General features: G+C 41.3%; 2 protein-coding genes and 1 long non-coding RNA gene across 3 annotated transcripts; all 3 read left to right on the top strand.

The window, feature by feature from the left end:
- Positions 1-5,985: 5,985 nt before the first annotated feature.
- LOC140334475 (ATP-binding cassette sub-family B member 10, mitochondrial-like) lies at positions 5,986-12,219 on the top strand. The gene is made up of 4 exons (XM_072416753.1): positions 5,986-6,072; positions 10,024-10,067; positions 10,872-10,906; positions 11,782-12,219. The coding sequence occupies exons 1-4, from the start codon at positions 6,042-6,044 to the stop codon at positions 12,038-12,040; spliced, it is 369 nt and encodes a 122-aa protein (XP_072272854.1). The 5' UTR covers positions 5,986-6,041; the 3' UTR covers positions 12,041-12,219.
- On the top strand, positions 7,321-8,286 carry LOC140334815 (uncharacterized). Its single transcript, XR_011921621.1, has 2 exons — positions 7,321-7,899; positions 8,044-8,286. It is a non-coding gene; the product is annotated as an uncharacterized lncRNA (long non-coding RNA).
- A 7,100-nt stretch (positions 12,220-19,319) lies between the features above and the next one.
- LOC140334474 (uncharacterized) lies at positions 19,320-27,310 on the top strand. Its single transcript, XM_072416752.1, has 5 exons — positions 19,320-19,393; positions 23,253-23,656; positions 24,601-24,721; positions 25,588-25,661; positions 26,833-27,310. The coding sequence occupies exons 2-5, from the start codon at positions 23,329-23,331 to the stop codon at positions 27,174-27,176; spliced, it is 867 nt and encodes a 288-aa protein (XP_072272853.1). The 5' UTR covers positions 19,320-19,393; positions 23,253-23,328; the 3' UTR covers positions 27,177-27,310.
- The last annotated feature ends 276 nt before the right edge of the window (positions 27,311-27,586 follow it).

Here is a 27,586-nt window from a genome sequence, read left to right as displayed (position 1 = left end):
TTCTTTTTTCACTTTGTCAATATGAGGTGCTGATTGTAGATTATTGGGAAACACATTTAATGATTGTAGCTGCAGGCTCCTTTTTAAAAAAAAAAAAAAAACTTGTATTGCTCTGTTATTCCATTGTCATACAATGTCAATGACATACCCCAAGGGGTCTCGAGAAATTGATTCCTTTTGAGATACTGTGTGGTAGGGACCCTATGACGGGATTATTCTTTCCCCAAGATATGAGGTTAATGCACTGCTCATTGATAATGTATGTACTAGAGTTGCATAAACAGCTTACTAAATTGCATGCCCAAGTTCTCTATTCCAGATCCCAGCGCTGACACTGAAGCACAATCCCTCCATCCAGGAGAATGGGCAGGGGTTAAGAGGTTCCAAAGGAAAGGCCTACAGCCAAGATTTGACGGTTTCTTCCAGGTGTTGTTGACTACGCTCACTCCAGTAAAATTAGAAGGAAACATTTCCCGGAGCCATGTCTTCCTCTTTAAAAAGGTTCACAAAAATGTTTAAGAAAACCCAGTTAACGGTCTTGTGTTTTGTCTTTAGCGGTATGCACAATTAGCTGGGTATTCTTACATTTTCAGAGGAAACCAACAATTCTGAGAAATTAACTTCTGTTGATTTAAGGCCCAGGAGTATGACCCTACGGTCTTACATGAATTTCACACCATGGAGTCCACTTGAGAATTATGGGATATGGGAAATAAAACCTGAAGGCTGGATTCCTTCCCAAATTCATAGAATAGCGTGTTGTCAGGGGAAACTACTAATTTCATGGGATTGTCCATATCCATGCATTGACTACCTGAACATGGTACAAATGTTGAGCCTCCTATAGAACTACAAACAGACTAAACCACAATACAGCAATTTCGTAGCATTATGTATAGAAGGTTTAGTCCTACACGGCAGTACTACGAATAAATATTTAAATGGAGATCTGAGATGTGATTGGGATTTATTTGCCAGGTGAGAGTGTGAAGGAGACCAAAATCCAGAGGTAGACATTTGTCTTATTCCAGGAATCTTTCCAGAAATGATTAATGATGATTATTCCAACAAAAAGCTGTCCATGAATAATGGTTCAATGACTGGCTCACCTATTGGTGTAGATTCTTTGAATAAGACCAAACTTTTTTTTTGGTAAAATGTAAATTGTTTGGTAAAAATTAATTTTGGTAAAATGTAAACACGGTAAATTATATCCTGAGGATCCCAAGGGAGAAAATAATGCATCTTGGTATATTATCTATGTTACCAATAATGTTGGGGAAACAAAACAACATATATGTTACAATACAATACAAAGTACAATTATGACCAACCTAAACATGTTTTGGGGTCATTGGTAAACATTTTTACTATTTACTGGTTTTATTACTACGAGTCCTGCCTACACAGAGAATATACACCCACTTACTTATTTGCCCCAAATGAAATTTATCTTGCAATTAAATTGTAGCCTAGCCCAACAAGGGGAATGGTTTGAAAGATCAAGAAAATTATTATAGTAAATAAAGCAAATACATTGGTCTTAGGTGTAAAAATGAATGCAAATAACAAAATGTATGAGAACATGCACTCCTCGGGGGGAAGTGTCCATATGTAGTTTCATTACACGTTATGAGAGATGCTTGCACCTTTGATATTGAGGGACATTACTTCTTTGAAATGGCATACTGGTAGGTAAATCAATCTTTATATTTTCTTGGACCAAATCCTTGGAAGTGGGATGTTCTTTTGTAATGGTATAGATTTAACCCAAATAAATGAGTGAATGACGGGACGACCAATGAATGTGAGAGGTGTGAATGTGACCACTCATTGCAGGACCCCCATGGGTATGATTTGAACCTAGATTTAAACTTATACGGGTCCTTTGTATGGCAATTTTGTGAGAGTACTGATGAAGGTTGCGGGTCCTTTACAAAGTCAAAGGCAACTTCCTGTTGCCATTCACTTCCGTTTAAGGGTAGGTCATGTGATGGATGGAGCCATGTGACCTGCTGCATCCTATCCCACCTCCAGAGGGGGTCCTGGAGACAAGAGGTTGGTGGTGTTCACATCTTCACCAGCAGGGGAAGCGTGTGCCAGATACCCTAGTCCTCCGAGGTAGTGAAGCAGCTGACTGGGAGTCACATGACCTGGACCAGGAAGTGAGCTGAGCAGGTGACGCCTTAGCAGAGCTAGTGCTGGCAGCTGGGGAGTGTAAGGTGGGTGGCACTGAGGGAGGCACTGAGGGAGGCACAGAACCCTGCAGGAATCTGTGACAGTAATGATACAACATTTTTTGTGTATGCCCACAATTGTACTCAGAAAGGTGCTTTAACTCATGGAGTTTATTGTGTCACCGCTGCTATTCTGGGTGTGAATATAGCTGAAAAAAAAAAAGATACACCCCTATCACCCCAAGAAAAGATCAGACATCAAACCTAATACCCCTGTAAGGTACAGAAAATATTGGTTATTGAATTTTGATAAAGAAAATGAATTATTGAATACACTAGGGGTTTTTGAAAACCAAGCAACCATACGTCTGACTCATGATTGAAGTAAACTGTTCAGGTATCACATGATCTTAAAGAGAATGCCAAGACATCTTGCTGGGAAAGTTTATTTGGATACAGTCCTAAAGCAACTGCCTTTTTAAATCCTATGCTTTATCCTATATTTATATTACTTTTCTTCATTGAATTGATTTACTTGCTTATGATAATTATGTATTTTAAACTTAAGAAATTAAGCGTACAAACTTAAAAATCATGTACCTCTACTAGATACCTATTCTAGAACAGTAAAAGAGATCAATAACTTAGGGCGACCCTTTGATGGGACTCCCCAACTCTTGATGCCTAAGGTGGCATCTCCTTTGGTTTGGGTATTAGGGGAGGAGATTACCTGTGAAAAGGGTGTTACTGAATCCCCCAACAATTAAAACAGGTATGGTGGATGTGGGCAGTCAGCCCCTTTGGGATGGACTAGGTGCCTACTAGGGTCCGAGTCCCACTATATCAGAAGGATTAGCCTTTGGATGAAGTGTATGTTCAGGGAGTGGTCTGAAAGCCCAGATTACGTAGAAGGTTTGCTGTGCGTAAAATAATGACGTTTGATATGTTACCACTGAATTTCTGATGAATTCACATGTTTTAACTAAGTTTTTTTAATATGTGTATAATTACTTTTAAAACTTTTGTTTCAAGAAAATATATATCTCAACTCATGCTGAATAACCTTTATAGAATATGAAAATTCAATGTTGTCCTGATGTATCTTGGAAAAAGTCAGTTGGTATTTTGTATTCATCTAATATGGCTAAGGAATACCTGACCCTGTTATACCCACACCTGAAGATTGTTTGTTCTTCAAATTAAGTCTGGATAAAAAGTTACTAAAGGAACCCATTACTATTTTAAAGTTTCCAGAAGGTCCTGAGACAAGCCCGGTCGAGCCATAGACCAACATCTCACCTATAAGGACCTCACTCCACTCTTCCAAGGCAGAAGGTGAGAGTCGTGATGCACAATGCAAGCTTCAGACCTACAGTCTTCACTGACACATAAGACCTACAGCAAAGTTCGGAGTGTCACCTTTGTTACCAGTGCTGGATACCCTTTTTATTTTCTTTGCATATGCAATACCAATTTGAATCCAAGCCGGTGTTGCTAACAAGTAAGTGATGTGGGTGGCAGGCTCCCCATGTCTCTTGTATGAGTACAAAATCCTTGAAGGTATTATAAGTTCAGGGAATGAACTTATGGGGGGAAATGATGAGGACTTTATGATTTTATATAAGAAGGAATCATAAAATATACTATATACAAGGTTTTTGCCTTATTCCAACAGAAGACTTTATCACCTACATCTATGATTCTCCACATTGGCTCAAAGTATGAGACTTCTGGACTCCGGATCTTTATGACCTCAAAATACATCAGAAGATCTTTATTCTATCAGTTCTTCTATCAGATCTTCATTCTATCATTCTTACAAACATTGCAAATCTTTTATAGTTAGGAACTCATAATAATGACAATTGTTTATTGACACTAGACAAAATCCAATCTCTAAGTAGGCATTATTCATGGAAATAAGTTCCTAAAACAATGTTACCTTTGTTTACACCTTGCTAAATCTCTCTCCCTTACCTTGCATTAGGATCGTTATTCGTCCATCGTGCGTGTATCTGCCAGAGTGGTCGTTAACACGATGGAAGACTGGCACTGTAAACAAGACAGATTCTTGTCCGATATCAGCCGAGAAACGTTGGATGTGTGTACGTAGCTTAATACACTGTGCTGCATATCCTGATAAGTATATGGTAAATGAAGAAACGAAACAAGACAGGGTATTTATGGTGCAGCAATATATTAAAAACCTAATGGTGGATCAAACACATACAATGTTATACTTCACAATTTTATACATGCGTGAGTTAATCCTAAATTTTTTTCCCCACTGGACAAAATGGTGATGGGGTGCGAAAACTAAACAACGATTACATAGCGAGCAGAAATAAGGTATAAGAAGAGGTAAATGTCGTGACCTGACGCGTTTCGCCAATATTAGCTTCCTCAGGGGACTTGTGGACGTCGGAGTGCAACTGTGTACAGAAAATAATACGTATGTTGATTGCCTACATTTATACATAAAATAAATAAGTAAATGAACATTTCACAAAGTTGAAATATAGATGATTATTTAGGGTACATAATTTTTAACACAAAAAAATGTTTTTTCGAGTTGCTGGAGTAGAAAGATCTTTATTATTTTGGCTGGTATTGCTCTTTCTGGGAATGGGTAAGGGACACTCTGTATCCCTGTACTCATTACACAGGGTGAAGGTACAAATATCTGGGAGTCCCTTTATTAAAGGGGGCTTCAAGATTCCAATAAGCTCCCCACTTGTAAACCCTCACAACACGAGGGTCAAGTTTTGGGGATGGAGGCCCTCTCCCCCAATAATAGCCTGTTCTATCTTTGGAGGCAGGCGGGGGACCGGTTTTGTTAAATGAAAGGGGCACAACATATTGTAAATGTTGTTATTATATTATGGTATATAATGTTTATGTATCAGGATTTTCAGCAGTGCATTTTATAAAAACATTATTTTATAATTGAAATATATTTACATATTTAGAGAAATTGTTCAATTAAAATACATATGGATACAGTTTTAGGCACTTTTATGGGTTTCAGCTTTTCCAGCAGTGTGACTTTTTTTATTGGGAAAGAGTGTTGGTTGTATTATGTTATCATCCACTAAAGATTAATAAATATGACAGTTTCATAAATGTCATTTTATTAGCTGTTTATAATATTTCAGCTCGGAGATCTCACCATGGAGTTCCGTGTTCCCTCATTTCATGTTTTTGTTCCCCTCTTACCAATTGTGCTTCTGCATTGTCACCAAAAACAATCTCATTCTGGGAATTGCCACAACTATTATTGGGGGACTACAAAGACGTAAAAACTCTTGTTAAAACATTTGCCAATTGTCACAGTGCTCATATCATGCAGAACCTCATTAAGGTTCACTTTACATTTTCTTTTTTTTATGTTTTTTTTTTTTTTTAATTTCACTAAAACTTGTACATTGATATGTAACACCAATGTACAAGTGTTACACACATAGGGACACACACATAACACACACATAGGGACACACTGACATGTAACACGTTATGTGTGTGTCCCTATGTGTGTGTTACATGTCAATGTTTCCCTATGTGTGTGTTACGTGTCAGTGTGTCCCTATGTGTGTGTTACATGTCAGTGTGTCCCTATGTGTGTGTAACATGTATGTGTTACGTGTCAGTGTGTCCCTATCTGTGTGTTATGTGTCAGTGTGTCCCTAAGTGTGTTTTACGTGACAGTGTGTCAATATGAGTGTGTTGCATGCCAGTGTATCCTTCTGTGTGTGTAACATGTGTGTGTTACATGTCAATGTGTCCCTATGTGTGTAACATGTGTGTGTTACTGACATCGCCAATGCTCTGAGCTTTGTAGAGAACTTCCCAAAAGGATTTGATACAATGGTTGGAGAGAAAGGCGTGCTGCTGTCAGGTAGACCTTGATCTTCTTCCTTCACAATTATTATTATTATTATTATTAAACAGGATTTATATAGCGCCAACATATTACGCAGCGCTGTACATTAAATAGGGATTGCAAATGACAGACTAATACAGACAGTGATACAGGAGGAGAGGACCCTGCCCCGAAGAGCTTACAATCTAGTAGGTGGGGGAATTTCACACACAATATGATGGGAGATATGTAGTGGTGGGAAGTAGTGATGGTTTCAATTGACAGAAGAAGCCGGGTAGGCAAGTTTGAAAAAATGGGTTTTGAGTGCTCTTTTAAATGAGCAGAAAGTAGGAGCAAGCCGAATAGGACGAGGAAGACCATTCCAGAGAGTTGGAGCAGCTCTAGAAAAGTCTTGTATTCGTGCGTGTGATGAGGTTATGAGTGAGGAAGTCATTAGTAGGTCATTGGAGGAGCAGAGAGAGCGGCAGGGGGAGTACGTTTTTACCAGGTCAGAAATGTAAGTGGGACAATAACTGTGTAGGGATTTGAAGGCAAAGCACAGGAGCTTAAATTTGATTCTAAGGTGAAATGGAAGCCAATGGAGAGAACTACAAAGAGATGCAGCGGAAGAGGAGCGGAGCGAAGGATGGATGAGTCTGGCTGCAGCATTCATAATAGATTGTAGAGGAGAGAGTCGGGTTAGTGGAATACCAGAGAGGAGGAGGTTACAGTAGTCCAGACGAGAAATGATAAGAGCGTGTACAAGGAGTTTGGTGGTCTCAGGGGACAGGTAGGGGCAGATTTTGGAGATGTTGCGTAGGTGAAAGTGACAGGACCTGGAAATGTTCTGAATATGGGGGGTGAATGAGAGGGCCGAGTCAAAGGTGACACCAAGACAACGTGCCTGAGGGGAGGGCCGAATAACAGTGTTATAACAGTTAGATATATGTCAGGAGGAGATTTGGAATTTGAGGGGGGGATGATGATGAGTTCTGTTTTATCCAGGTTGAGTTTCAGGAATGGATCAGACATCCATGATGAGATGGCTGACAGGCAGCATGGGACCTTATCCAGGACTGAGGGAGACAGGTCAGGGGGGGACAGATAGATTTGGGTGTCATCAGCATACAGATGGTACTGTAAACCAAAGGAGGATATGAGACTACCGAGAGAGGAGGTGTACAGAAAAAAGAGGACCGGTCCAAGGACTGACCCTTGGGGGACACCAACATGGAGGAGAGTGGGTGAGGAGGAGTTACCATTGAAAGAAACTTGAAAGGAGTGGTCAGAAAGATAAGAAGCAAACCAAGAGAGAGCAGTGTGACTGATAGCAATGGAGCCATGATTTGTATTAGAAGGGGATGATCAACAGTGTCAGAGGAAAGATCAAGGAGAAGGAGCAGGGAAAAGTTGCCTTGAGACTTAGCTCTGATGAGGACATTGCACACTTTAGTAAGGGATGTTTCAGTGGAATGGGCAGCTCTAAAACCAGACTGGAGGGGGTCAAGGAGAGAGTTGGTGCTCAGGTAATGGGTGAGTCTTTTGTAGACAAGGCGTTCAAGGAGTTTGGAGACATATGGGAGAAGGGAGATAGGGCGGTAGTTGGAGGGTAAGGAGGGGTCCAGTGAGGGTTTCTTTAGGATAGGGAGAATTATGGCATGTTTAAAAGCTGAGGGGTATTTACCAGTAGAAAGGGAGAGATTGAATAGTTCGGTTAGGGCAGGGGCCAGGGTGGAGGAATGGCCACGGAGTAGATCAGAAGGCATTGGGTCCGGTGGACATGTAGTAGATGGAGATGATGAGAGGAGAGTTAAGACTTCGTCCACAGTAACAGGGCTGAGGGAGGCCAGTGATGATTTACAGGTGGAAGGGGTGGGTATGGTTGGAGTGGCTCGGTGGGCAGATTTACAGGTGGAAGGGGTGGGTATGGTTGGAGTGGCTCGGTGGGCAGATTTACAGGTGGAAGGGGTGGGTATGGTTGGAGTGGCTCGGTGGGCAGATTTACAGGTGGAAGGGGTGGGTATGGTTGGAGTGGCTCGGTGGGCAGAGACATCATGTCTGATTTTGTCTATTTTATCTCTAAAGTAGGTGGCAATGTCTTGGGCAGAGAAGGATGTTGTGGGGGGAGCAGGTGTGGGTTTTAGGAGGGAGTCGATTGTAGAGAAGAGGTTGCGTGGGTTGGAGGCTTGAGAGGAAATGACTGTGGAGAAATAATTTTGCTTGGTGACAGTGAGCTCGGTGTTAAAGCTTTGTAGCTGGGCTTTGTAGTCCATGAAGTCAGCGCTGAGGCCAGATTTCCTCCACTTGCGCTCGGCTGCACGAACAGACTTTTGTAGCTGTTTGGTGTGATTGTTGTGCCAGGGTCGGGGGTTGGTAGGGCGGGGATAGCGGAAGGTGGCAGGAGCAACATTATCCAAAGCCAGGGAAAGAGAGTGGTTTAACATGGTGGCAGCTTCGTCTGGGGTGGTGATTTTGGAGAGGGAGGGGGTTAGGGACACAAGGCAGTTTGAGAAAAGGTTGTGGTCAAGGTTACGGATATCTCTCTGCCATTGACCAAGTCTGGGATATAGCAAGGGAGGGCAAGGGTTTGATAGGTTGAAAGTGATAAGGTTATGATCAGAGAGGGGGAATGGTGAGTTGTCAAGGACGGTGAGGTTGCAGAGTTTAGAAAATACCGGGTCTAATGTATGTCCGGCTATGTGTGTGGGACACGTTCATGAACTCCAGGAAAAGCAAATGTCTACATATAATCTTGGTGTGCCTTGCTTACTACTTCCATATCTGTAAGGATAGAAGACAGAGGGTTTTTTTTGGCAAAATATATTGACAACCTATATATATCATTAATTTCACTTTTTGGAATATTCCCTAACTTTTGAAAGGTTTACTTTACTAAATATCTCTGACCTTACCGTTTGCAACCATATTCAACATTTGTTTGCTTTCCTATCATCTCTTACACCCAATTATCTGAAACTTACCTGGACAGGCATACTATATACCGAGTTATATTATGTTATATTATTATAATGAATAACCACTTTAACACAGTGCTTGTGTAACTCACACGGCTGCTATATAATTTTTTTTCTGTATCTTGACTTTTTGATGTATATATCCATAAAATACTTTGTTTATGTATTGATGCCAGATACCTGCCTCAAGTTCCCCTGAGGAAGCCAGTTAGGCAAAACGCGTCGGGTTTAAGAGACTTACTTTAGATTGTTTCAAGCATTGTATTCCCTCTTAGATATATAAGGACTATCACATACTGTATACAGGAGAATTGTTTAGTTACATATCCCAAACAAACCCCTAATGTAACTGAAGGGTAGGGATAATAATATAACATTTGTATGTAATATATGGTGAATTGAACCTATTGTTACTAACCATTATGTTTGTCAAAATATTTTGCCAAAAAAAATCCTCTGTCTGTCTTCCATCCTTTATGTATTGCTAATTATTTATTCTATACCAAAAAGAAGAAAGAGAAACCACAAACCCTTTTCTTTAAAGTACTTCCATATCTGTGCTGTAATGTAATTGTGCTGAGACTTCCTGCAATAGAGACCGGTCACTGCTGCTCTCACTTCTTGTGCAGGGTGACTGGTCTTGTCTCCGCCCCTGTTTCCCTTGTCACCGCCCCTTCCTGTAGTTTTCCGTGTCCACCTGTCACGGATGGGCTTTCTTGGTCCCCAATTTTTGGACAGTGCAGAGATAAGGACTTAATGTTACAGGGGTATTTAGTGCATATAATGTTGGAAAATCTAAAATGTTACCAGGAGAGAAGGCTTCCAACGTGGGCACCAGTCCTGGTGGTAATTAGGAGGAGATTTCTCTCTTTTTGGGAGAATTTCTATCACTGGCTGCTGACAAAAATTTTAAGCATTTCATATGAAAAATAAAATGGACCCTTCTTTAATTTCTACATATTCTTGGTGATATTACATTTCCCTAAACTTCTACATTTCTTTCAACCTATAGGTGGTCAAAAACAAAGGATAGCCATCGCCCGGGCACTTCTGAAGGTAAGTTGAATATGTTAGAATGTAAGTATCTTCCTGAAGGGTCACTTTTGTTTACCAGTTTATAGATCCCATTATGTTTCCTTCTTTTCCTTTCTTTTTTTTTTTTATTGCAGTGTTTTTTTCAGTAGGAGGTATGGGCAGCCACAAAAATGGACCCTGCATTTCCATGCATAGTCTGATTCAGTTGTGATAATGGTCCAGCTTAAGTTAGCTCAATCCTTCTTCAAATCTAGTCCTGCCATTTCAATGGAGAAAAGGGACAAAGTTTGAGACCTTTGCCGGTGTTACAATTAGTTGACTATCATGGTGGGTTCCTATATCTGCCCACCAGTGAACACCTTAAGAGAAAATTCCTAAATTAATCTATTGCAATTTAGGGGTGAAACAACAGGTTCTGCTAGTAAAGGGAATATGACCATTTTCTGTCCCATGATGCAGTTCACATTGTGCAATTGAGAAGGTCCTTTAGAATTGTGACCTTTTATTGAACTTGGGGCCACAGTTGACAGACAGAGTGGGGGGGAATTGCAGGGAAGGTAAAGGCGTAAAAATGCTCTTCTGAACCTAATTAGGCCTAAACAGGCACAGTGACAGGTTCCCTTTAAAAATTGCCATACATAATTGCAGACTGTTGTGTCTTCAATCCTCCCTTGTTGGCAATGGCCATCCCTTGGTGGGTAATCGTCCTATTACCATCCTCCTTATAGGAAAGACAGTTCTGTGAGTTCTTCCATGGATAAATGTCCGGATGTTATTATTTCTCCCTCCTTTGTTCTTTCACTCAGTATTTCTTCTTATTTGTAGGATCCCAAAATTCTCCTCCTGGATGAAGCAACCAGGTAATAATCCTATTGTAGTTTTGTGTCCTCACCCCTCAGATGTCATCAAAGGTTTACTAATGGCAACAGACGGAGATTCAGTTTGTTCAGGTGAACAAAAGTTCAGGTGAACCAACTGACCCATAATTCCAATGGACTGATAAAGTGGTCAAAAGCTCCAGGGGGAAGTCTCCAACTAAGAAAATGGCATCACAAGAAGTAAGAACTCTCATCCCATAATCTGTGATGTCAATGGTAGGTTTTACTTGGATCCTGGGTATTGATTGGAGGGTCGGTCATGGAAGGACGAACATGCTGTGTTCCAGTATCTGAAACTTTCACTGAGCAGTTCCTGAATAATTTCTGGGTCTCAGAAGCACAGAGATTATTGGGTCATGAATTTACTGGAGCATATTGGGAAGATAAAGGACAGAGGGTAACCGGATCATATGAGGTCATTGGAGCATGGGCCCATTGGAGCACAAAGTGTCACTGAAGGATGGGATGACTATAGCATTGGGTTACTGTAGCATGGGGACACTGCAGCACATGAGGTCATTGGAGCATGAATAAATTGCAACAAAGGGTCACTGAAGGATGGGGTGACTGTAGCCTGGGATCACTGGAGCACCCAAGGTCACTGCACTGGGTACATGTTCTGTATACTTGCAGTGACATCTGGTAAAACTCTATGGGGCAAAAATCAAACTAGGTAACAGACACCCCCCCAGAATGTATATAAATAAGATAATGGGAGCTTTAATTGAGACCACACAAATCACCGGATCATTCCAGTGATGAGATCTACTCGTCATAGTTTCTGTATTTTGGTATTTTACACATAAAATATTCTATATTTCTGTACATATATTTCATGTATTTTGTTTGGTTTGCAGTGCACTGGATGCAGAAAATGAATTCCTGGTTCAGGAAGCTCTGGATAGGCTGATGGAAGGGCGAACAGTCCTCATCATCGCTCACCGCCTGTCCACCATCCAGAACGCGGACGCGGTGGCCGTCATTGACCAGGGCCGGGTGGTGGAGTGCGGCAAACACGAGCAGCTGCTGAAGAACAGAGACGGACTGTTCAGCAAACTTATGGAGAAGCAGGCCAGCCTCCTGCGCAACAGAGACACCATCACTGCACACAGATAAAAGTCCTCTTCTGGGATCTTTTTTATCCTATTTTTTAATGTTAACGTGAAAACGAAAAATTTGGGGTATTTTCGAGAAGATATTTTTGACTAAATTACATTTTTAATTTTTTTTAAAGAATATTTTTTAAGTGCTGGTCATGTTTACATTGTAATGGTCTCTCAGTGGCTGACGTTTCCTGACGCCTGTATTGAATACATATATATTTATATGAATTATCAAATCGAGATGAAAAAATTGAGATTTAATATAAAATAAACAATATATAATGATATATATTGGGAAGAATAAAAAGATTTATGAATGATTTGTATCTGTTGGTCAGTGTACGGGAGTAATACTAGTTCTATAGAAGTCAATGGCTACCAGAATTATATTACCTGGTGCTGCGAGCGAGACTTTTCTCTGTAACTTGACATTAACAATGACGGACCTGGATCCCTGGACTGGGAGAACCTTGAAATGTGTATCTGTGCTGATTACAGACCCTGCTCTCACTGATGGCCACAATCTCAAATTAATGATCTGGAGTAATGTTCCTGTTCATCTCGAAAGCAAAATAAACCCCAAAATGTGACATTCATCTTGGTTCTGCAAAGACCACATTCAGAATTTAGCTAATAAGGTGCACAGTGGGCATGGTTCCCATTGGTTGGTGAGGATAGCTACCCTTGACATCCACCAACCAATGGAAATGCTGCCTATTGTGTCCCTTAACAATGCTGCAAGCCAATTGTTGATACCCAGGGAGCAACATCCTTATTGGCTTGATCTTGCACAACACATAGCCAATGGAAACTTTGCCTGCTGTGTATCCCAACCCCCAGTCACAGCAAATGTTAACATTAGTAAGCATCAGATATGAGTTAGACGCTACGGAACCCAGTGGGCTCATAGTTGGAAACATTGCTTTGTATTGGGGAAATACTAAATCTTTGTTATATTAACTCATCTGTAGTATATTGGGTTTTAAAGTTTAGGAACTAAAATCAGAACTAAACCAAAGAAGAAAAAGTCATTTAGTAGGTTGAAGTTTTTGATGGAAGTGCCATGTATAATCTCTTTTGCCAAAAATAATATTTTCCTATTCCCAATGGCTCTTTGTTTTTTGCTTACACTGAACGGGCCATGTGCCATACAGTGTACAGCCCGGATCTATTCATGGGGTTGACAAGAATAAACTTGGATGCCCAGAGACAATCTAATTCCTGCGCTGGAGTTGCATTATCAGGGGCCAAAGAGGATCGCAATGGACCAGGAAGTCTTATCAATGAAGATGGTGGACTCCAGCTTACTGGACCCCTCATCGCTGCCCGGCAAGGGAAAAGTAAATGCATGAATGACATTATGGAAAATACCCACCCAGCCCAATGCAGATATAGCTCCACTATACTGTTAGCTGTTACCTTGAATATTTGATCGTATTTCAATTATTGGAGATCTGATGGGAAATTCTGACACACAACAGTGACACTGGGCTTAGGGCAGAACAGGGGCTTTTCCAGTGAGTCAATGGCAATTATTGCAGACTTCTTCATTTTGTAAAATGAGAGGGGGCACTTCCTTATCCCTGAAATATTATATCCCGATATGGAAAGGTCCCATCTACTATCTGAACTTTACAAACCTCTTCCAGTCCCTTTACAACTCAAATTATTTCATTGGGAGTTGTGTTCCCACTCTTGCTGGAGCAACAAGGATAACTAGACTGGCTCATGTCTCCTCTATTAGTACTAAGACACATGAAATGCCCTCTGACAGCCGCCATGTTCCCAGGGTTCACAGATGAATGTTGGAAGGGGGGCATGAAAAAAGGACATTTTGGTATATATGGTGGGATTACCTTAAGATATGTTCATCATTAAAGCAGCACTTTATTCACTTACATTTTCTTTTTGAAAAGAATTTAATGATTGTTCCCACACAGTCAGGATTTCTATGGAACGCCTCTGATAACGCAATGCCCAATCTCAGGCATGCATAGAAAGAGCAACCCGCACCCTCCTTGGACATGTGACATAAGCACATCGGAAGGCTTTGGGATTCCCCTTCAGTCTTTATCAGAAACACGGGGAGGGCAAAAGCTGAAAAAGTTCCAAAAATGTTTTGTGATTTATGTGAAAGGGAAAGACTGTTTGATTGAATGTTTAGATTTTGATGATCGGTCTAGTTTAATCTTACTATGGGCACCCCATCCTTGGATCCCTTATCCATGCTCCTTTATAACATGTGCCTAGATATTGGTGGATAGCTATAGTTCCAATACCAAAAGTTGGGTTTATTGGAAATAAATAAAGCAATGGAGACAAAGAAGCTCAAACACATCAACAAAGCTATGTCGGAGATGTTCTATTCCACATGGCTTCATTTTCACACTACCTCTGAATATTCCACCATGGTGACGCCTTATAGGTCATCATCTAGTATCACCTGTATGGTTCCTGAATGGTTAATAACACCATCGATGGATCTTTGTTATGGATTTTTATTTCATTTTTCTGTTGCTCAGTGATAAATGCTGAATAGACATCATGTGGCAGTTGCTGTTATGGCACAAGAGCAGACTGAGGAGAAAGAGCTTTTCTAACCCTTAGATCTTTTCCTTAAAGAAAATACAAACCCAATCAACTAAAGCCTAATACAAGTGTTACCTACTACATTTTTTTTGGATGTTTGGTCTGCATTTTTAAAATAATTATTGGTACTGCAGTCATGTTTCTGTTCCTGTCTGCAAATTGCATTCCTTTGTTGTCAGCAAAAGATAATTGCCCTGGGAAATGCCATACTACCATTATCAGGCATGCGTGTAGACAAGTGGTAAAATGCAGATTTTTGGTAATATAGACAATAGTTTGCAATAAACAGGGTGCAAGAGGTCATGTTCAGAGTATTTTCCCACCCCTTGGCACCTACAGTCAAACACTGTGACATGGAAGTGGTAACAAGCTGCCACTGATTGGCTTTTCAAGTAGCTTCAGAAGCCAGAGTTTACTTTTTTATTTCTTTTTCCTTTTTGTGCAATAGGAATATATAAACCAGAACCAAACGTGTTGGTGGGTGGTGAGCTTTTGCTGTATGTAGAATGCCACCACACAGAGAGCTGATCTCTACGCTACACAGCACATGCACGCTACAGTATACAGCTACAACAAAAAGCCACCAGGAACCAGGGATTTATTGTTTGCCAATTAGCTCTATCTACTGGGAACTTTTTTGTTTTTTGAGCTTAGGCCTGTCTTAACACCACTTGCAAAAACCGCTAGTCTGAACATGTGCTTTATATCATTAAAGCGAAACTAAACCCGGCTATACTCACCTGTCCCCATTCCATCGAATCAGCCACAAACTTCTTCCTTTATTCCTTCTAAATAAGGTCTTCGTCCATCTTGATTGGTCGGGCTGGAATAATGTCCCCTGCATGTGTGTGGGAGTTCATTGATTCCCAGCAAGTGCAGGGGAAGCCAGGATTGTTTGGTATCCTGGAAAGCAATGCTGGGCTGCATATGCAAGGTCAGACATGTTACCAGTTCTGTGGAAGGATCAGACAGACAAAATTAATTATTACAAAAGGGTCATTGCTTGTCCCTTTCTGCATTACAGTGGAACTTTCATAAATGTAAATGTTTTTATATGTTTACTTTTAAAATGCCATTATCCTTCAGCAATCTGATTCCATTGGGTGCCACCCCGCCCTGGCTTCCTCCTTCTTCTGACTTCTGATCACATCATCTGATCTCACATTGAGTAGGCGCAACATTGGGTGATCTGCCTTCAATTTTTCACCCTCCAGGAAACCTCTTATGATGCATGCCGAATCTTGGCTGGAAGGAGCCAATGCCTCTGAGTATTCTGGTCTTTCGGGGGTTACAACCAATAAAACATTATATATAAATTATAAGCTGCTACCTGGAAGTGTTCACAATAAAAAGTTGCAGAAATTTCTTGCTTGCTTTGTGTATTCAATCTTTACTGTTTAAATTGCTTGACTGTGTTAAAATATCCTTTTTCCCACCAACTTTTAAACCAAAAGTACTGAAGGATGTAACAGCAGTGATATCCTAAGAAAGTGAAAATGACTGCGAGAGAAATTAAAATAAGAACACAAAATGAACATCACACAGCTACAGGACAACGTCAGGGATTTCGGGCTGGAGGACGGAGATCTGGGCAGTCAGGGATAACAGAAAAATTAGCTGTGGCCAAAAATGAAGATATTATTATTATTAAACAGGCCAACATATAGCGCCAACATATTACGCAGTGCTGTACATTAAATAGGGATAGATTCTCACTCCATGGCTTTATGTTCCATACTCATGTCTAGAAAATGCCATTCAAAGTAATCTTTCATGATTTCATAGAAATAATCAATTTACAGGCAGACTGATGAGTAACCTGTTCTGTGGATGGACAAGCGGGACACCCATGGTAATGTCTTCTAAACAATACGTAGCATTAGCGGTCGATCTTTCAGCGATTCAGCATGGGGCATTGCCAAATCTTATCATGGCTCATCTATACACAAGCTCGAATTAAATCCAAAATGACCATCAACAATTGAAAATCTCCCAATAGGGAGCATTAAGGCTGCCATGCAATTCTCATTAATATTTGAGATAAATATATATATTAATAATAGTTTTACCTGGTGTTGTTTAGGTTAGTAATATAGCAGAGAGATTCCCTAACCAATGGTAAGCTGCCATATGGCTTTGCTATTATTGTAAACAGCAGGGCGTGCTCGCAAGGTCTACTAGTTTTGGGGAGCATTCCCACTGATTTACATTAAATAATCAGATCCGGGGCAGAATGGAGAGTATTTAAACACTTGTGCCTTCTAGAGCAGTGGTTGCCAACCTTTCCTGTTCCGAGGACCACTAAAATCACCGGCCCCTGATTGGGCATGTGTGTGGAGGCGGGTGTCACTGAAAGGGGGAGAAACCCCCATCCCCCAGAATGACGTCATTATGTCATAACCTCGCCAACTCTTCCATCGCTGATCGAAGCCTGCAACGGGAGAGTGGGTGGGTTATGTTCAGGGACACAGCCAGGGAACTGTACGGGGGACGTGGTCTGTGCCTCTGGCCAGTCCTTCTCCTGACCCCACTCGGGGGTGCACCGGCCAGACCCCCAAAATTTTCTCGCGGACCACCAGTTGGCGACCACGGCTCTAGAGCATGGGTCATCTACATGAGGTCATCCAGCATTGGGGAGTTTGTTGACCCCGGCACACACAATGGAAACCAGAATTGACGAGTTTCCCTTGCAACCAAAGCTGGCTCTGCACATGCACGGCTCGGCCTTTTCACTTTTCCCGGTGCGATTGGGCAGCTATGATGGCTTTTTGCTGTAGGGACATCACCTATTCCCCTAATTATTTTTGGGTGATTGGGTCTCTGAGACATAAAATAAAACCATTTAAACTGTAAGTAAATTAAATATAGGAAAATTAAAAATTCAATATCTTAAAATAATTTGGTTCCAAAGATCAAAAATGGGTTTGTAATGCAGCATTAGATTGGTCACATTGTCTGTCAATCACACACCAGGGGTGGGCATTCTACAGACAGCCATAGTAGAGAAAAACCTAAAATTGCTAGAAGTCCGAGAGAGGAAGGGAGAAGAAGAGAAAAGGAGTCGATGTGTATTATTGTGACATTCCAGTTGTTAACATTATGAGCTGGAGGAATGTTTAAAAATGACTCCAACTTTACAACCTAACATATTTCTGCATTTATAAAGTGTATGCTGTATGTGCAACAGCTTTGAACAGAACCCCATTATGGCTGAACTCTATTCTTACTGATTTAATAAAATTACTAAATTGTCATTATGGGGTGCTGAATGTAGATTAATGGGAAACACAATAAATGATTGTAGCTGCATTCTGCAATGTAATAAAATGCAAAAAAAGTGAAAGGGATCTTCATTGTGAAGCCGCTGAATATTCAAGACATGTAAACCAAGCTAACCTTGGCTGCTAAGCTTAGAAAATCCTGTTGCTTGCAGAGCTCACATTCACACATATCAATCTTATGATTGTCAGTAAGATACAAGAAAAGAAAGGCAAAATATTTCACATCATATAAGATTCACTGACTTTGGTAGTATGAAAGTTAACAGAAATAAAAGTTCAGTCCCAAAAGTATTAATCCGTGAATCAGGACTAGGGATGAGCGAGTTTTTAAAATTCAAATTTGCTGCAAATTCAGCCATTGTCATTTACCGAAATTGTAAGCAAGAATGGCCAGTGTAAATTTGCCAATCAAACTCGAATTTAAAAAAAAAAATACATTGTGGGCTGTGCTCAGCCAATCAGGAAGCACTAGAGGTTTTGAATGGGGAGACTTGTCCCTATTTAACCTGTAGTGCCGGGGGTCTTCTCAATGAATGTGACCATGGCCGCATTTATTAGGAACAGTGTCCGATCACCGGCACTGCAGGTTACATAACGTCTAGGGCCCCAGGGAACGCAAACAGGAGAATTCCCAGGGAATCCGGGGAATCCTCCTGTTATAATTTCCTCGATCATCAGATGGTTTTGTAAAATCAGTTCGATGAAATTTGGCGGAACCATCGGACGCTCGGGGAATTTTCGCGAGAATGCCAGAGGCTCATCCCTAATCAGGACTTTATTACTAGACATAGATAGCCTTGAGCACAAATACAATTCGACTGATAGTAACAATTCATAGTTTCATGGCTCCACAAAGCAAAGTGGTGGACCCACTGTGTCACCCACCCTGTGCAGGGGGCTCAAGGTCTAAGCAGTAGCTTGGTCTTCTCCAGAGGTGAGGATGTTGTGCGGCAAGCTACTGCCAGGTTGCGGCCCCTGTGCCTGCCAAAGCAGGTGACTGCCAACAAACAGGGACTGAGGTGTAGTACAAAAGGGAAATCTAGGAGGGTAGTCAGCCAAGCCAGAAGGTCAGCACTGGCAGTGAACAAGGATGGTCAGGAAACAGGTCAGAGGTCAGGACGGGCAGCAAGGAGGAGTAGTCAGGAACGTGCCGGGGTCAGTACACAGAGAATCAGGAACAATAGAGATAAACAACAGTAACCTGGAAACAGAGCCAAAGGAACTCCTTGTTCAGATCACTTCCTTAAGAAGGGGAGATGGGCGTTGATCAAGTGAGCCACAGACATCAATCCCACCAGCAGAGGGAGTGCTGTTACTGAGATGGTCTCAGGTGTAATTTAAATGTTGGCCAGCAGGGGGAGCGCCTCTGTGGAATAGTCTGGTTCTCTGAGGTAAGGGAGCAGCTGACAGAGAATCACCTGACCTGGACCGGGAAGTATGCAGAGTGTTGGATCCAGAGGCAGAGGTGGTGCTGGCAGCAGGGGGCTGCAAGGAAGGTGAGCAGGAAGGAGGCACAGGTGACCGGGACTTGCAGGAATCTGACACATAACCGATTTGCGTTTTGCGAGGAACGTTATGTATTTTTAGATTCTTACACAGTGATTGCAAAATGATGGCAAAATAAGTGAAAGGGTTTTCACAAAAAGAAGTTTCACTTGGCAGAATGTCTGGACTCTGCAAAGACATTCTGCTAAGTAAAACTCTTTAAACATACATTACTGATCTATTATTTCATGCATCCATGTTGATTGCAATGTTTTAGCTTTGACACAGCAGGGGACATGCCAGACCTCTGCAGAGAGACCACTTCTTTCATATCAACAGCAAGGGTCTCTCAACATGGACGCTAAAAAGTGTGGAAAGGTACCAGGAGGAGATAACTGCGCCTGCACTGACACTGCACTGACAAAAGCAAAAATACAAAAACTCATAGCTCCCAGTTGTCTCGTTTTAGCCGAGACTATGGAGTATGTAAAATGACCGCTATGCATAAGTAATTGGTTTTCACTTAGATGTAATTCTGCAGGCTGCCACTAGATGGTGTGAATAGATTAAAGAGTGTTACTCCTTAATAGACAATGCAGAAGTCTTCACTTCCTCCGTCTGCTTCTGTATAGGGGCCCACAATGGATGATCCATCCATCCATCCATCCATCCACCTATCCATCCATTCTTCCATCCATCCTTGCATCCATCCACCTATCCATCCATCCTTCCATCCACCCACCCACTCATCCATCCACCGATCCATCCATCCATCCACCCACCCACTCATCCAACCATCCAGCCATCCACCCACTCATCATTCCATCCAGCCATCCACCCACTCATCCATCCATCCATCCATCCTGCCAGCCATCCACCCACTCATCCATCCATCCATCCATCCACCCACCCACTCATCCATCCATCCACCCACTCATCCATCCATCCATCCACGCACTCATCCATCCATCCACTTATCCATCCTTCCATCCATCCATCCAACCATCCATCCATCCACCTAACCATCCTGCCATCCATCTATCCATCCATCCATCCATCCATCCACCCACTCATCCACCCACTCATCCACCCACTCATCCACCCATCCACCCACTCATCCATCCATCCACCCAACAAACCATCCATCCACCCACTCATCCATCCATCCACGCACTCATTCATCCATCCACTTATCCATCCTTCCATCCATCCATCCAACTATCCATCCTGCCATCCATCCATCCACCTATCAATCCTGCCATCCATCTATCCATCCATCCATCCATCCATCCACCCACTCATCTATCCATCCATCCAGGGATCACATCAGTGTGGCAGCAACAGTGACGCTGGAGGATAAATGGTTGCACAGATCATCCCTCTGAGTTCTATACACAAACAGTAATCCTGAAATGGTATTAATAAAAAAAAAAAAAAGAATACTTTTACACATGGTGTGGGGTTTGGTATTTCTTGGGTTGTTTTACCTTTTAATGGAAATAGATAATGTCTACCCCTGCCCACAGATATCTGGGAGAATTTGAAAAAAGCTCCCCACCCACAGACCCCCACAACAATGGAGCGGGCTACACAATTTCTACCCCCCTACTTTTTGGGAAAGCAGGTTTCTGAAAATGTTTAATGTACAGGAGAGGCACACAGTGTCAAGTACCTGGGATCAGGAAGGCCAACCAGTCTAATGAACGGTCTAGTTTTAATATTGGGGAGACTTATGCGGTTTCAACTTCCTGGTTAAATGAAAAGACTTTAGCCATTAAAAATGTGTGATTTTACCTGAAATATTGTTTTCTATTTTAGGTGTGTGATATGAAGATTTGGGGTAATGTTATATTTTTTGCATTTATTGTACAATAAAGGTAAAGGAAAATAATAAATTATTCTGCTTTAGTGATCTTTTCTTTAGGTTTCCATTTTTAAAAAGATAATTTTGTTGGCTAATATAGAATTGTGACTTACAATTATCAGATGAATGCTGTTGGTCCAATTTATTATAACAGAACCACCAATAGAACAAACATTGATTTCCGGTTTACCCCAAAGATACAATGTTTTCTATTTAGTGTATATTATGTTGTTACATGTTATTGTAGTACCCTGGATGGACTCTGGGATTCCACTTTAGTCAATGGTGGTGTCTACCTTTAGCCACACCCAATATAAGACCCTCCCACTTGACCACACCCACTGTCCTATTTTGGCATCATTAAACATTGGGCACCATTCTATCTACATGTGTTTAATGTGTCAGTAAAAAAACTATGAATATTAATGCAGATAATATGCAATATATTATGAATAATATTCTAATAATAATAAAGGAGTAAACACTCAACAATTGGGTATAAAAGATAATAAAGTGCAGAGTCGAGGTGCAGAAAAAAAGTTACATAATACAAATACATATATATGACAAATAATAATGAATACAAATAATAACAGTGTCCTCTCCATGAGTCAAAACTCTCCTCTCCATTTGTGCTTCCCCAATGCTCTTTCTGAACCTCTTTTATAGGAATTTCCATACCCTCTGTGGTGTGTACCAGTGTCATAAATGGTGCAACTATTTATAATGAAATTTTTTCATGTTTTGTGTCACGCTTGGGGAGTCGGAGCCTCCAGGGGGCGCTACCACTCTCACAGAAGTGGTGTGAGCCCTGAGAAGGGCCATGGCACGGAGTCTAAGTGACAACAAAGTCTTCTCCAGAGCCTCTAGTGGTGAGGATGTTGCGCTGCTGGTTACTGCCAGATTGCGGTCCTTGGGCACACCAGGGTACTGGTTCACAAAAAGGACATTGTGGGATTGGAGAGAGTGCAGAGAAGGACAACTAAACTAATAAAAGGAATGGAGGAGCTCCGCTATGAGGAGAGATTAGCTGAACTGAATCTATTCTCCCTTGAGAAGAGACGTATAAGGGGGTTTAAGCTCCGGATAAGGAAGGGATTCTTCACTGTAAGGTCTGTGATAATGTGGAATCGGCTCTCTCAGGAAGTAGTTTCAGCAAGTTCTATAAATTGCTTTAGGAAAAAGCTGGATGATTTCTAGAAGCACAGAATATAACTGGGGATTAAGGATTTAAAGTAAAAATAACAGTGACTGCTGATCCAGGGAACATCCCATTGTCTCATGGAATAAGGAAGAAATGTTTCCCCTGTTGGAGCAAATTGTACCCGGGGTTTTTGTTTTGCATTCCTCTGGATCAGATGTCCATAGGGATTTATATCTAGGATATGTTTATTTCATTAGTGGTAAAACTTGAGGGATTTATGTCTTTTTTCAACCTAACCTAATATGTAACTATGTATTTTCACTGGTTTTGTCGACAAAGGGGTCATACCCACAGGTGTTCTTACTATTTTGGTACTAAAATGCAAGAATTCCATAGGTGGGATCGTATCTTATTAGGACAGTGATTGGAGGTTTAATAGACTATCAGCTCAATATAGACAATATCAGATCCTGCTAACGGATGTTATCTGTACTTTGACCAAGTATGTGTGTGTGAAGACATTCCAATCTTTAAATCCCACAGGACCCCACCATGGTCAATCTTATCAATAAATCATGTAATTATGCAATTTACTAATGAACCCTTCAAATTACATAAAATGACAGATTTGTAATGAGAGCTACCCAGAAATATTGACCCCTATATTAGGGTATGTTACATACAGCATTGGAACATTCTGTTGTTTCAGGGGTTACAAATGTTTGAATGACTTATATAAATTATAACCTTCTAAACCTGTTTTATCTTACTCTGTACAATAAAACCTTGCTGTATGAAATTGTTTATTGCCTCTTCAAACATTTATTGCCCTTTTCCTGCCAACTCCCTTTATTGTTAATAGAAACTGAAAGTTTTGGAATTCTGTTACTCTGGCAATCAGAAAACAGAAAAAGACAAGGAACAAAAGAAAGACAAAAATGCAAAACGTTGACATCAAGCAGCTAAGGGACAACATTAGGAATTTCCGGCTGGAGGACGGAGATCTGGGCAGTCAGGGCTATAATCGAGTACTCCTGCAACTGTTTGGTTACTTGGGTCATGGCAAATCTTCCTTCATCAACTCCTGTAAATACGTCCTGCAAGATGGAGAGAACTTCCAGGAATATGCAGAGGTCATAGAAACAGACGACAGAAGGACCATGATAAGAAATGCCTATCCACTGACCGATGTGATCACCATGGTGGACAACAGGGGCTTCAGCACTATGGATGATTTTGAAAAAGCCGAAGTCTATGCCCAGCTTGGTAAGTCACATTCAGAGAGCCTCGAGGGCTTCAGGAACAAAAACATTGGTGGCCAAATATGAATGTCCACTCCAGGGCTTTAAGCTTCATACACCCAATCAAGAGGCTGAATTAATGTCGCTCATCATGATCTTGTGATCGTTTTGAGTAAAATTGGAACAAATAAATCAATAAATTGGCTCAGCTCAAACAATCATTCCCATCTGCTACAATCCCAATTACAGACTAACAGAACCATCAAACAAATTCAGGGACAGCCAGCAATCTTCAAACTCATTTAAAATGATGATGAGACATGATAATAGAAAATACAGTCTTTCAATTAGTATTTGACACATTACAGAAATGGTATCTTCTTTCTCTCCATTATTAAAAACATCAATAGTGCCCTTAGCGTTTGGACGTTTCATGATCCGATATTACTGTGGTACTACTGTACAAAAATTCTGATCTCCATAAATAAAGGTTGAAAATCGAGTGTCTATATGGAGCATTGATCAAGAATTCCCTATTAGGTGCCCCCATTCTCAATCAGATAAATGTAAAACAACAAGGAGCACCCCCTAACACCTGAGGAACCATTGGGAGACCTCACTGCTGTGTATAATAACCCAGAATAGTCAGCAGAGCTCTGTTATTGTTGTAAACTCTGGAGCTTGGAGGCAACGGGTCATCACCATGAGCTAATCTCCCATTGGGAAGATTTTTCCCACTTTTCTTGTCTTGTGAACACAACAAGGAGACAGCAGAAATATACACCTACATAATATCCAAAGAACTTTCATTGTCTCCCAAATTCACCTTTTGGTTACTCTAAGCCCAACGAAGGGGGGACTCTTAGGCTGCGGGTATACAAAAGCTGTAAATGCTTCATTTGTCCATTTCAATACTTTTAGAATCCATAATTCTTGTGTGACTCATTGTCCGTATCTTGTCACTTCCAGGAATCTTCATCCCCATTGGACAGAAAGTTGACTGGAAAAGAAATTTCAAAATGATGGAGGAATTAGATTCAGAATTTGAACCAAATTGCACAGACTTCATTGTACCCATCTTTGTGTACAGGTGAGTGGTTTGTGGTCTGGGTGGGGCAGCTTTAGCTGCAAGGAGTTATTGTAGGGGCTGATTTGGTGATTAGTGCTGATAAGATAATTCCAATCAGAGATGATTTTAATCCATTGAAACTCATTGAAACTCAAAATTTAAATTTGATGTTTTACAAACTTTTCCATACATTTGTAACCGAGAATCAGATGCTTCTACCTCAATGCCCCCAAAACTTTAAAAGTATTTCTGGGAGCCGTGAATTTGTACCTAGAGCTTAATGTGTGTGCCACAAATATTCTCCAATACTTGTGGTAGCCAGTACTGGTAGCTGCTTTCTGATTACAATAATAAACCCTCCATAAACAAGCTATATGAAACTTGCATAATATATACTTTTCCCTCCAACACATGGGTACATAATGCTCATGGGTGCTGCAAACACATGGGTACAACATGCAACATGGGTGCTTCATACACATGGGTAAAACATGCACACGGGTGCTAGATACACATGGGTAATACATCGGCATGGGTGATGCATACACATGGGTAAAACATGCTCATGGTTGCTAAATACACATGGGTACAACATGCACATAGGTGATGCATACACATGGGTACAACATGCACATAGGTGATGCAAACACATGGGTACAACATGCACATGGGTGCTTCATACACGTGGGTACAACATTCACATAGGTGATGCATACACATGGGTACAACACGCACATGGGTGATGCATACACATGGGTACAACATGCACATGGGTATCGCACACATATGGGTACAGCTTACAGATGAGTGTGAAGAGGCTTTAATGCATTAATGTGCTTCTTATGGATTTTAATTGATATCCTTGGTGTTCTTCTACTCTTATCCAGTGCCAGATATCATATACAACATGAAACAATGAAGGAAATTAAGTTATTTATGGAGAACTGCATCAAAATGACAGGTAACTTATTCCTCTACAGTTCTTCTGGGGGTTGCTGGGGGTTCCCTGAGCAATGTGAAGTTTGTACCTCTCGGTCCATTCCGGTGACACCAAAGATCATTTTGGCTATCTGTAAGGGTGACATTCTTCCGAGGGGCCACCAATGTAGGGGGAATTCTTCTCACTGACCACCACATTAATGTACTGTGAGCTAATAATTATAGCTAGGGTTTCCTGATGACCTGAATGTGCCTTTGTTAGCGCTACACCCCCCAGAAGGTGACATGGGATTATCTGGGGTACAGTGTCTCCCGGTCCTCACCAGAGCACCCCAAAAGGGATGATGGGCCGGTGACTCTAGTGGCCACTGGACTATTTTGTTGCAGGGAGAACAACAGGTCAGCACCCTGGATCTCCCCATCAGGGGTGAGCGGAACAGAGGGCTTCAGTGTAGGGATAGCTAAGATCAGGTACTGAGTAAGATGACAAGAAGAGGAAAGGTCTAAGCAGACTGAAGACAGGACAGGTAGCTGAAAATCATAGTCAAAGTCCAGGCACAGGTCAGGGCAGGCTGCAGGCAAGTGTAATCAAGATTCAAGGCACAGGTCAGGAATCCAAAAAGGCACAAATAGTAGAGTATAACTGAGCAAGTCTCAGGCAGCAAGGCTGGAGATCCAGCAACCAAAGCCTTGAACCATGGAGGTAAAAATAAGGGTATCAGCCAATGTCAGGACAAGATTGGAATTGGGAACCACTCTGCTCGTTGGCTATAGCACATCCTGTGAAATCCCCTTAAGCTGTGTACAACCCCAAAGTAAGTGCAGGGGATGCTAAACAAGACAAATCTCTGCACAGCTAAAGGGAGGCTGAGGATGCTGCACGCTGCTGGACGGACGATCTGTGGGCTAAGTGGTAACATTTTACAAGATTCCCCTGTGTTATAACGGTTGAGAAAGGTTGCCTTTCCAGCATCTGATTGGTCACTTCATCTGTCAGTCAGGCACCGGGGTTGGGTATTCTGCAGACCCATTCTGATTTAACAATAAAAATGAAGGAAATAGGGAAGGTTGGGGAATCACTGAACACACAGTGACCCCCTAGGCATAGGCCTGCCATGTGTAATTAGATCGTCTTTGGCTTCTGGGAATTCCTAGGAACTTTCACATAACCTCACTGCATTCCTCCCCTTCAGGTGTATTTCCCATTATTGTCCTCACCTTCAAAACCAGAGGAGATTACATGGAAATCGAGAAAGAGTTTAGAGGCATTGGGGCGGAGCAGGTGATTGCCATCGAGAATTACACAAATAAAAACCACATCAAAACATTGGGAAGAACCACCGATATCCTGATGGTGATAGACAGCGCCTTAAAAAATTTCACCATCCGTATGGATCAGCCAAGAAACCCAAAAAGAGAGAGGATGGAGAGGAAGAAATTTCTGCTCAACTACATCCATCAGAATAATCTTCAGAAAGAAAGAGAAGTGGAAGAGAATGAGAGTGATGAGGACGGTTGGTGTCTGGTGAATGTTTAAAAATGATTCAAACTTTACAACCTAACATATTTCTGCATTTATAAAGTATATGCTGTATGTGCATCAGCTTTGAACAGAACCCCATTATGGCTGATTGTTATTCTTACTGATTTAATAAAACTACTAAATCGTCCAAAATTCTTTATTCAATTTGTCATTATGGGGTGCTGAGTGTAGATTATTGGGAAACACATTAAATGATTGTAGCTGCAGGCTGCTACATAATAAAATGGAAAAAAAGTGAAGGGGAATCTGGAAAGTTTCTAAAGCCTCCATATATTCTCACATATAACATATATACTGCTTAGCTTAAAAAAAAATCCCTGTTCCTTGCAGTGCTCACATTCACACATATCAATCTTATGATTCACAGTAAGAGAAAAGGTCTGAAGGTAAACCACTTCTGCTGT

Source organism: Pyxicephalus adspersus, chromosome 7, assembly GCF_032062135.1.
Source record: "Pyxicephalus adspersus chromosome 7, UCB_Pads_2.0, whole genome shotgun sequence".
Lineage (NCBI taxonomy): Eukaryota > Metazoa > Chordata > Amphibia > Anura > Pyxicephalidae > Pyxicephalus > Pyxicephalus adspersus.
The sequence above is the reverse complement of the archived record's forward strand: the minus strand, read 5'-3'. Positions and strand labels throughout refer to the sequence as shown.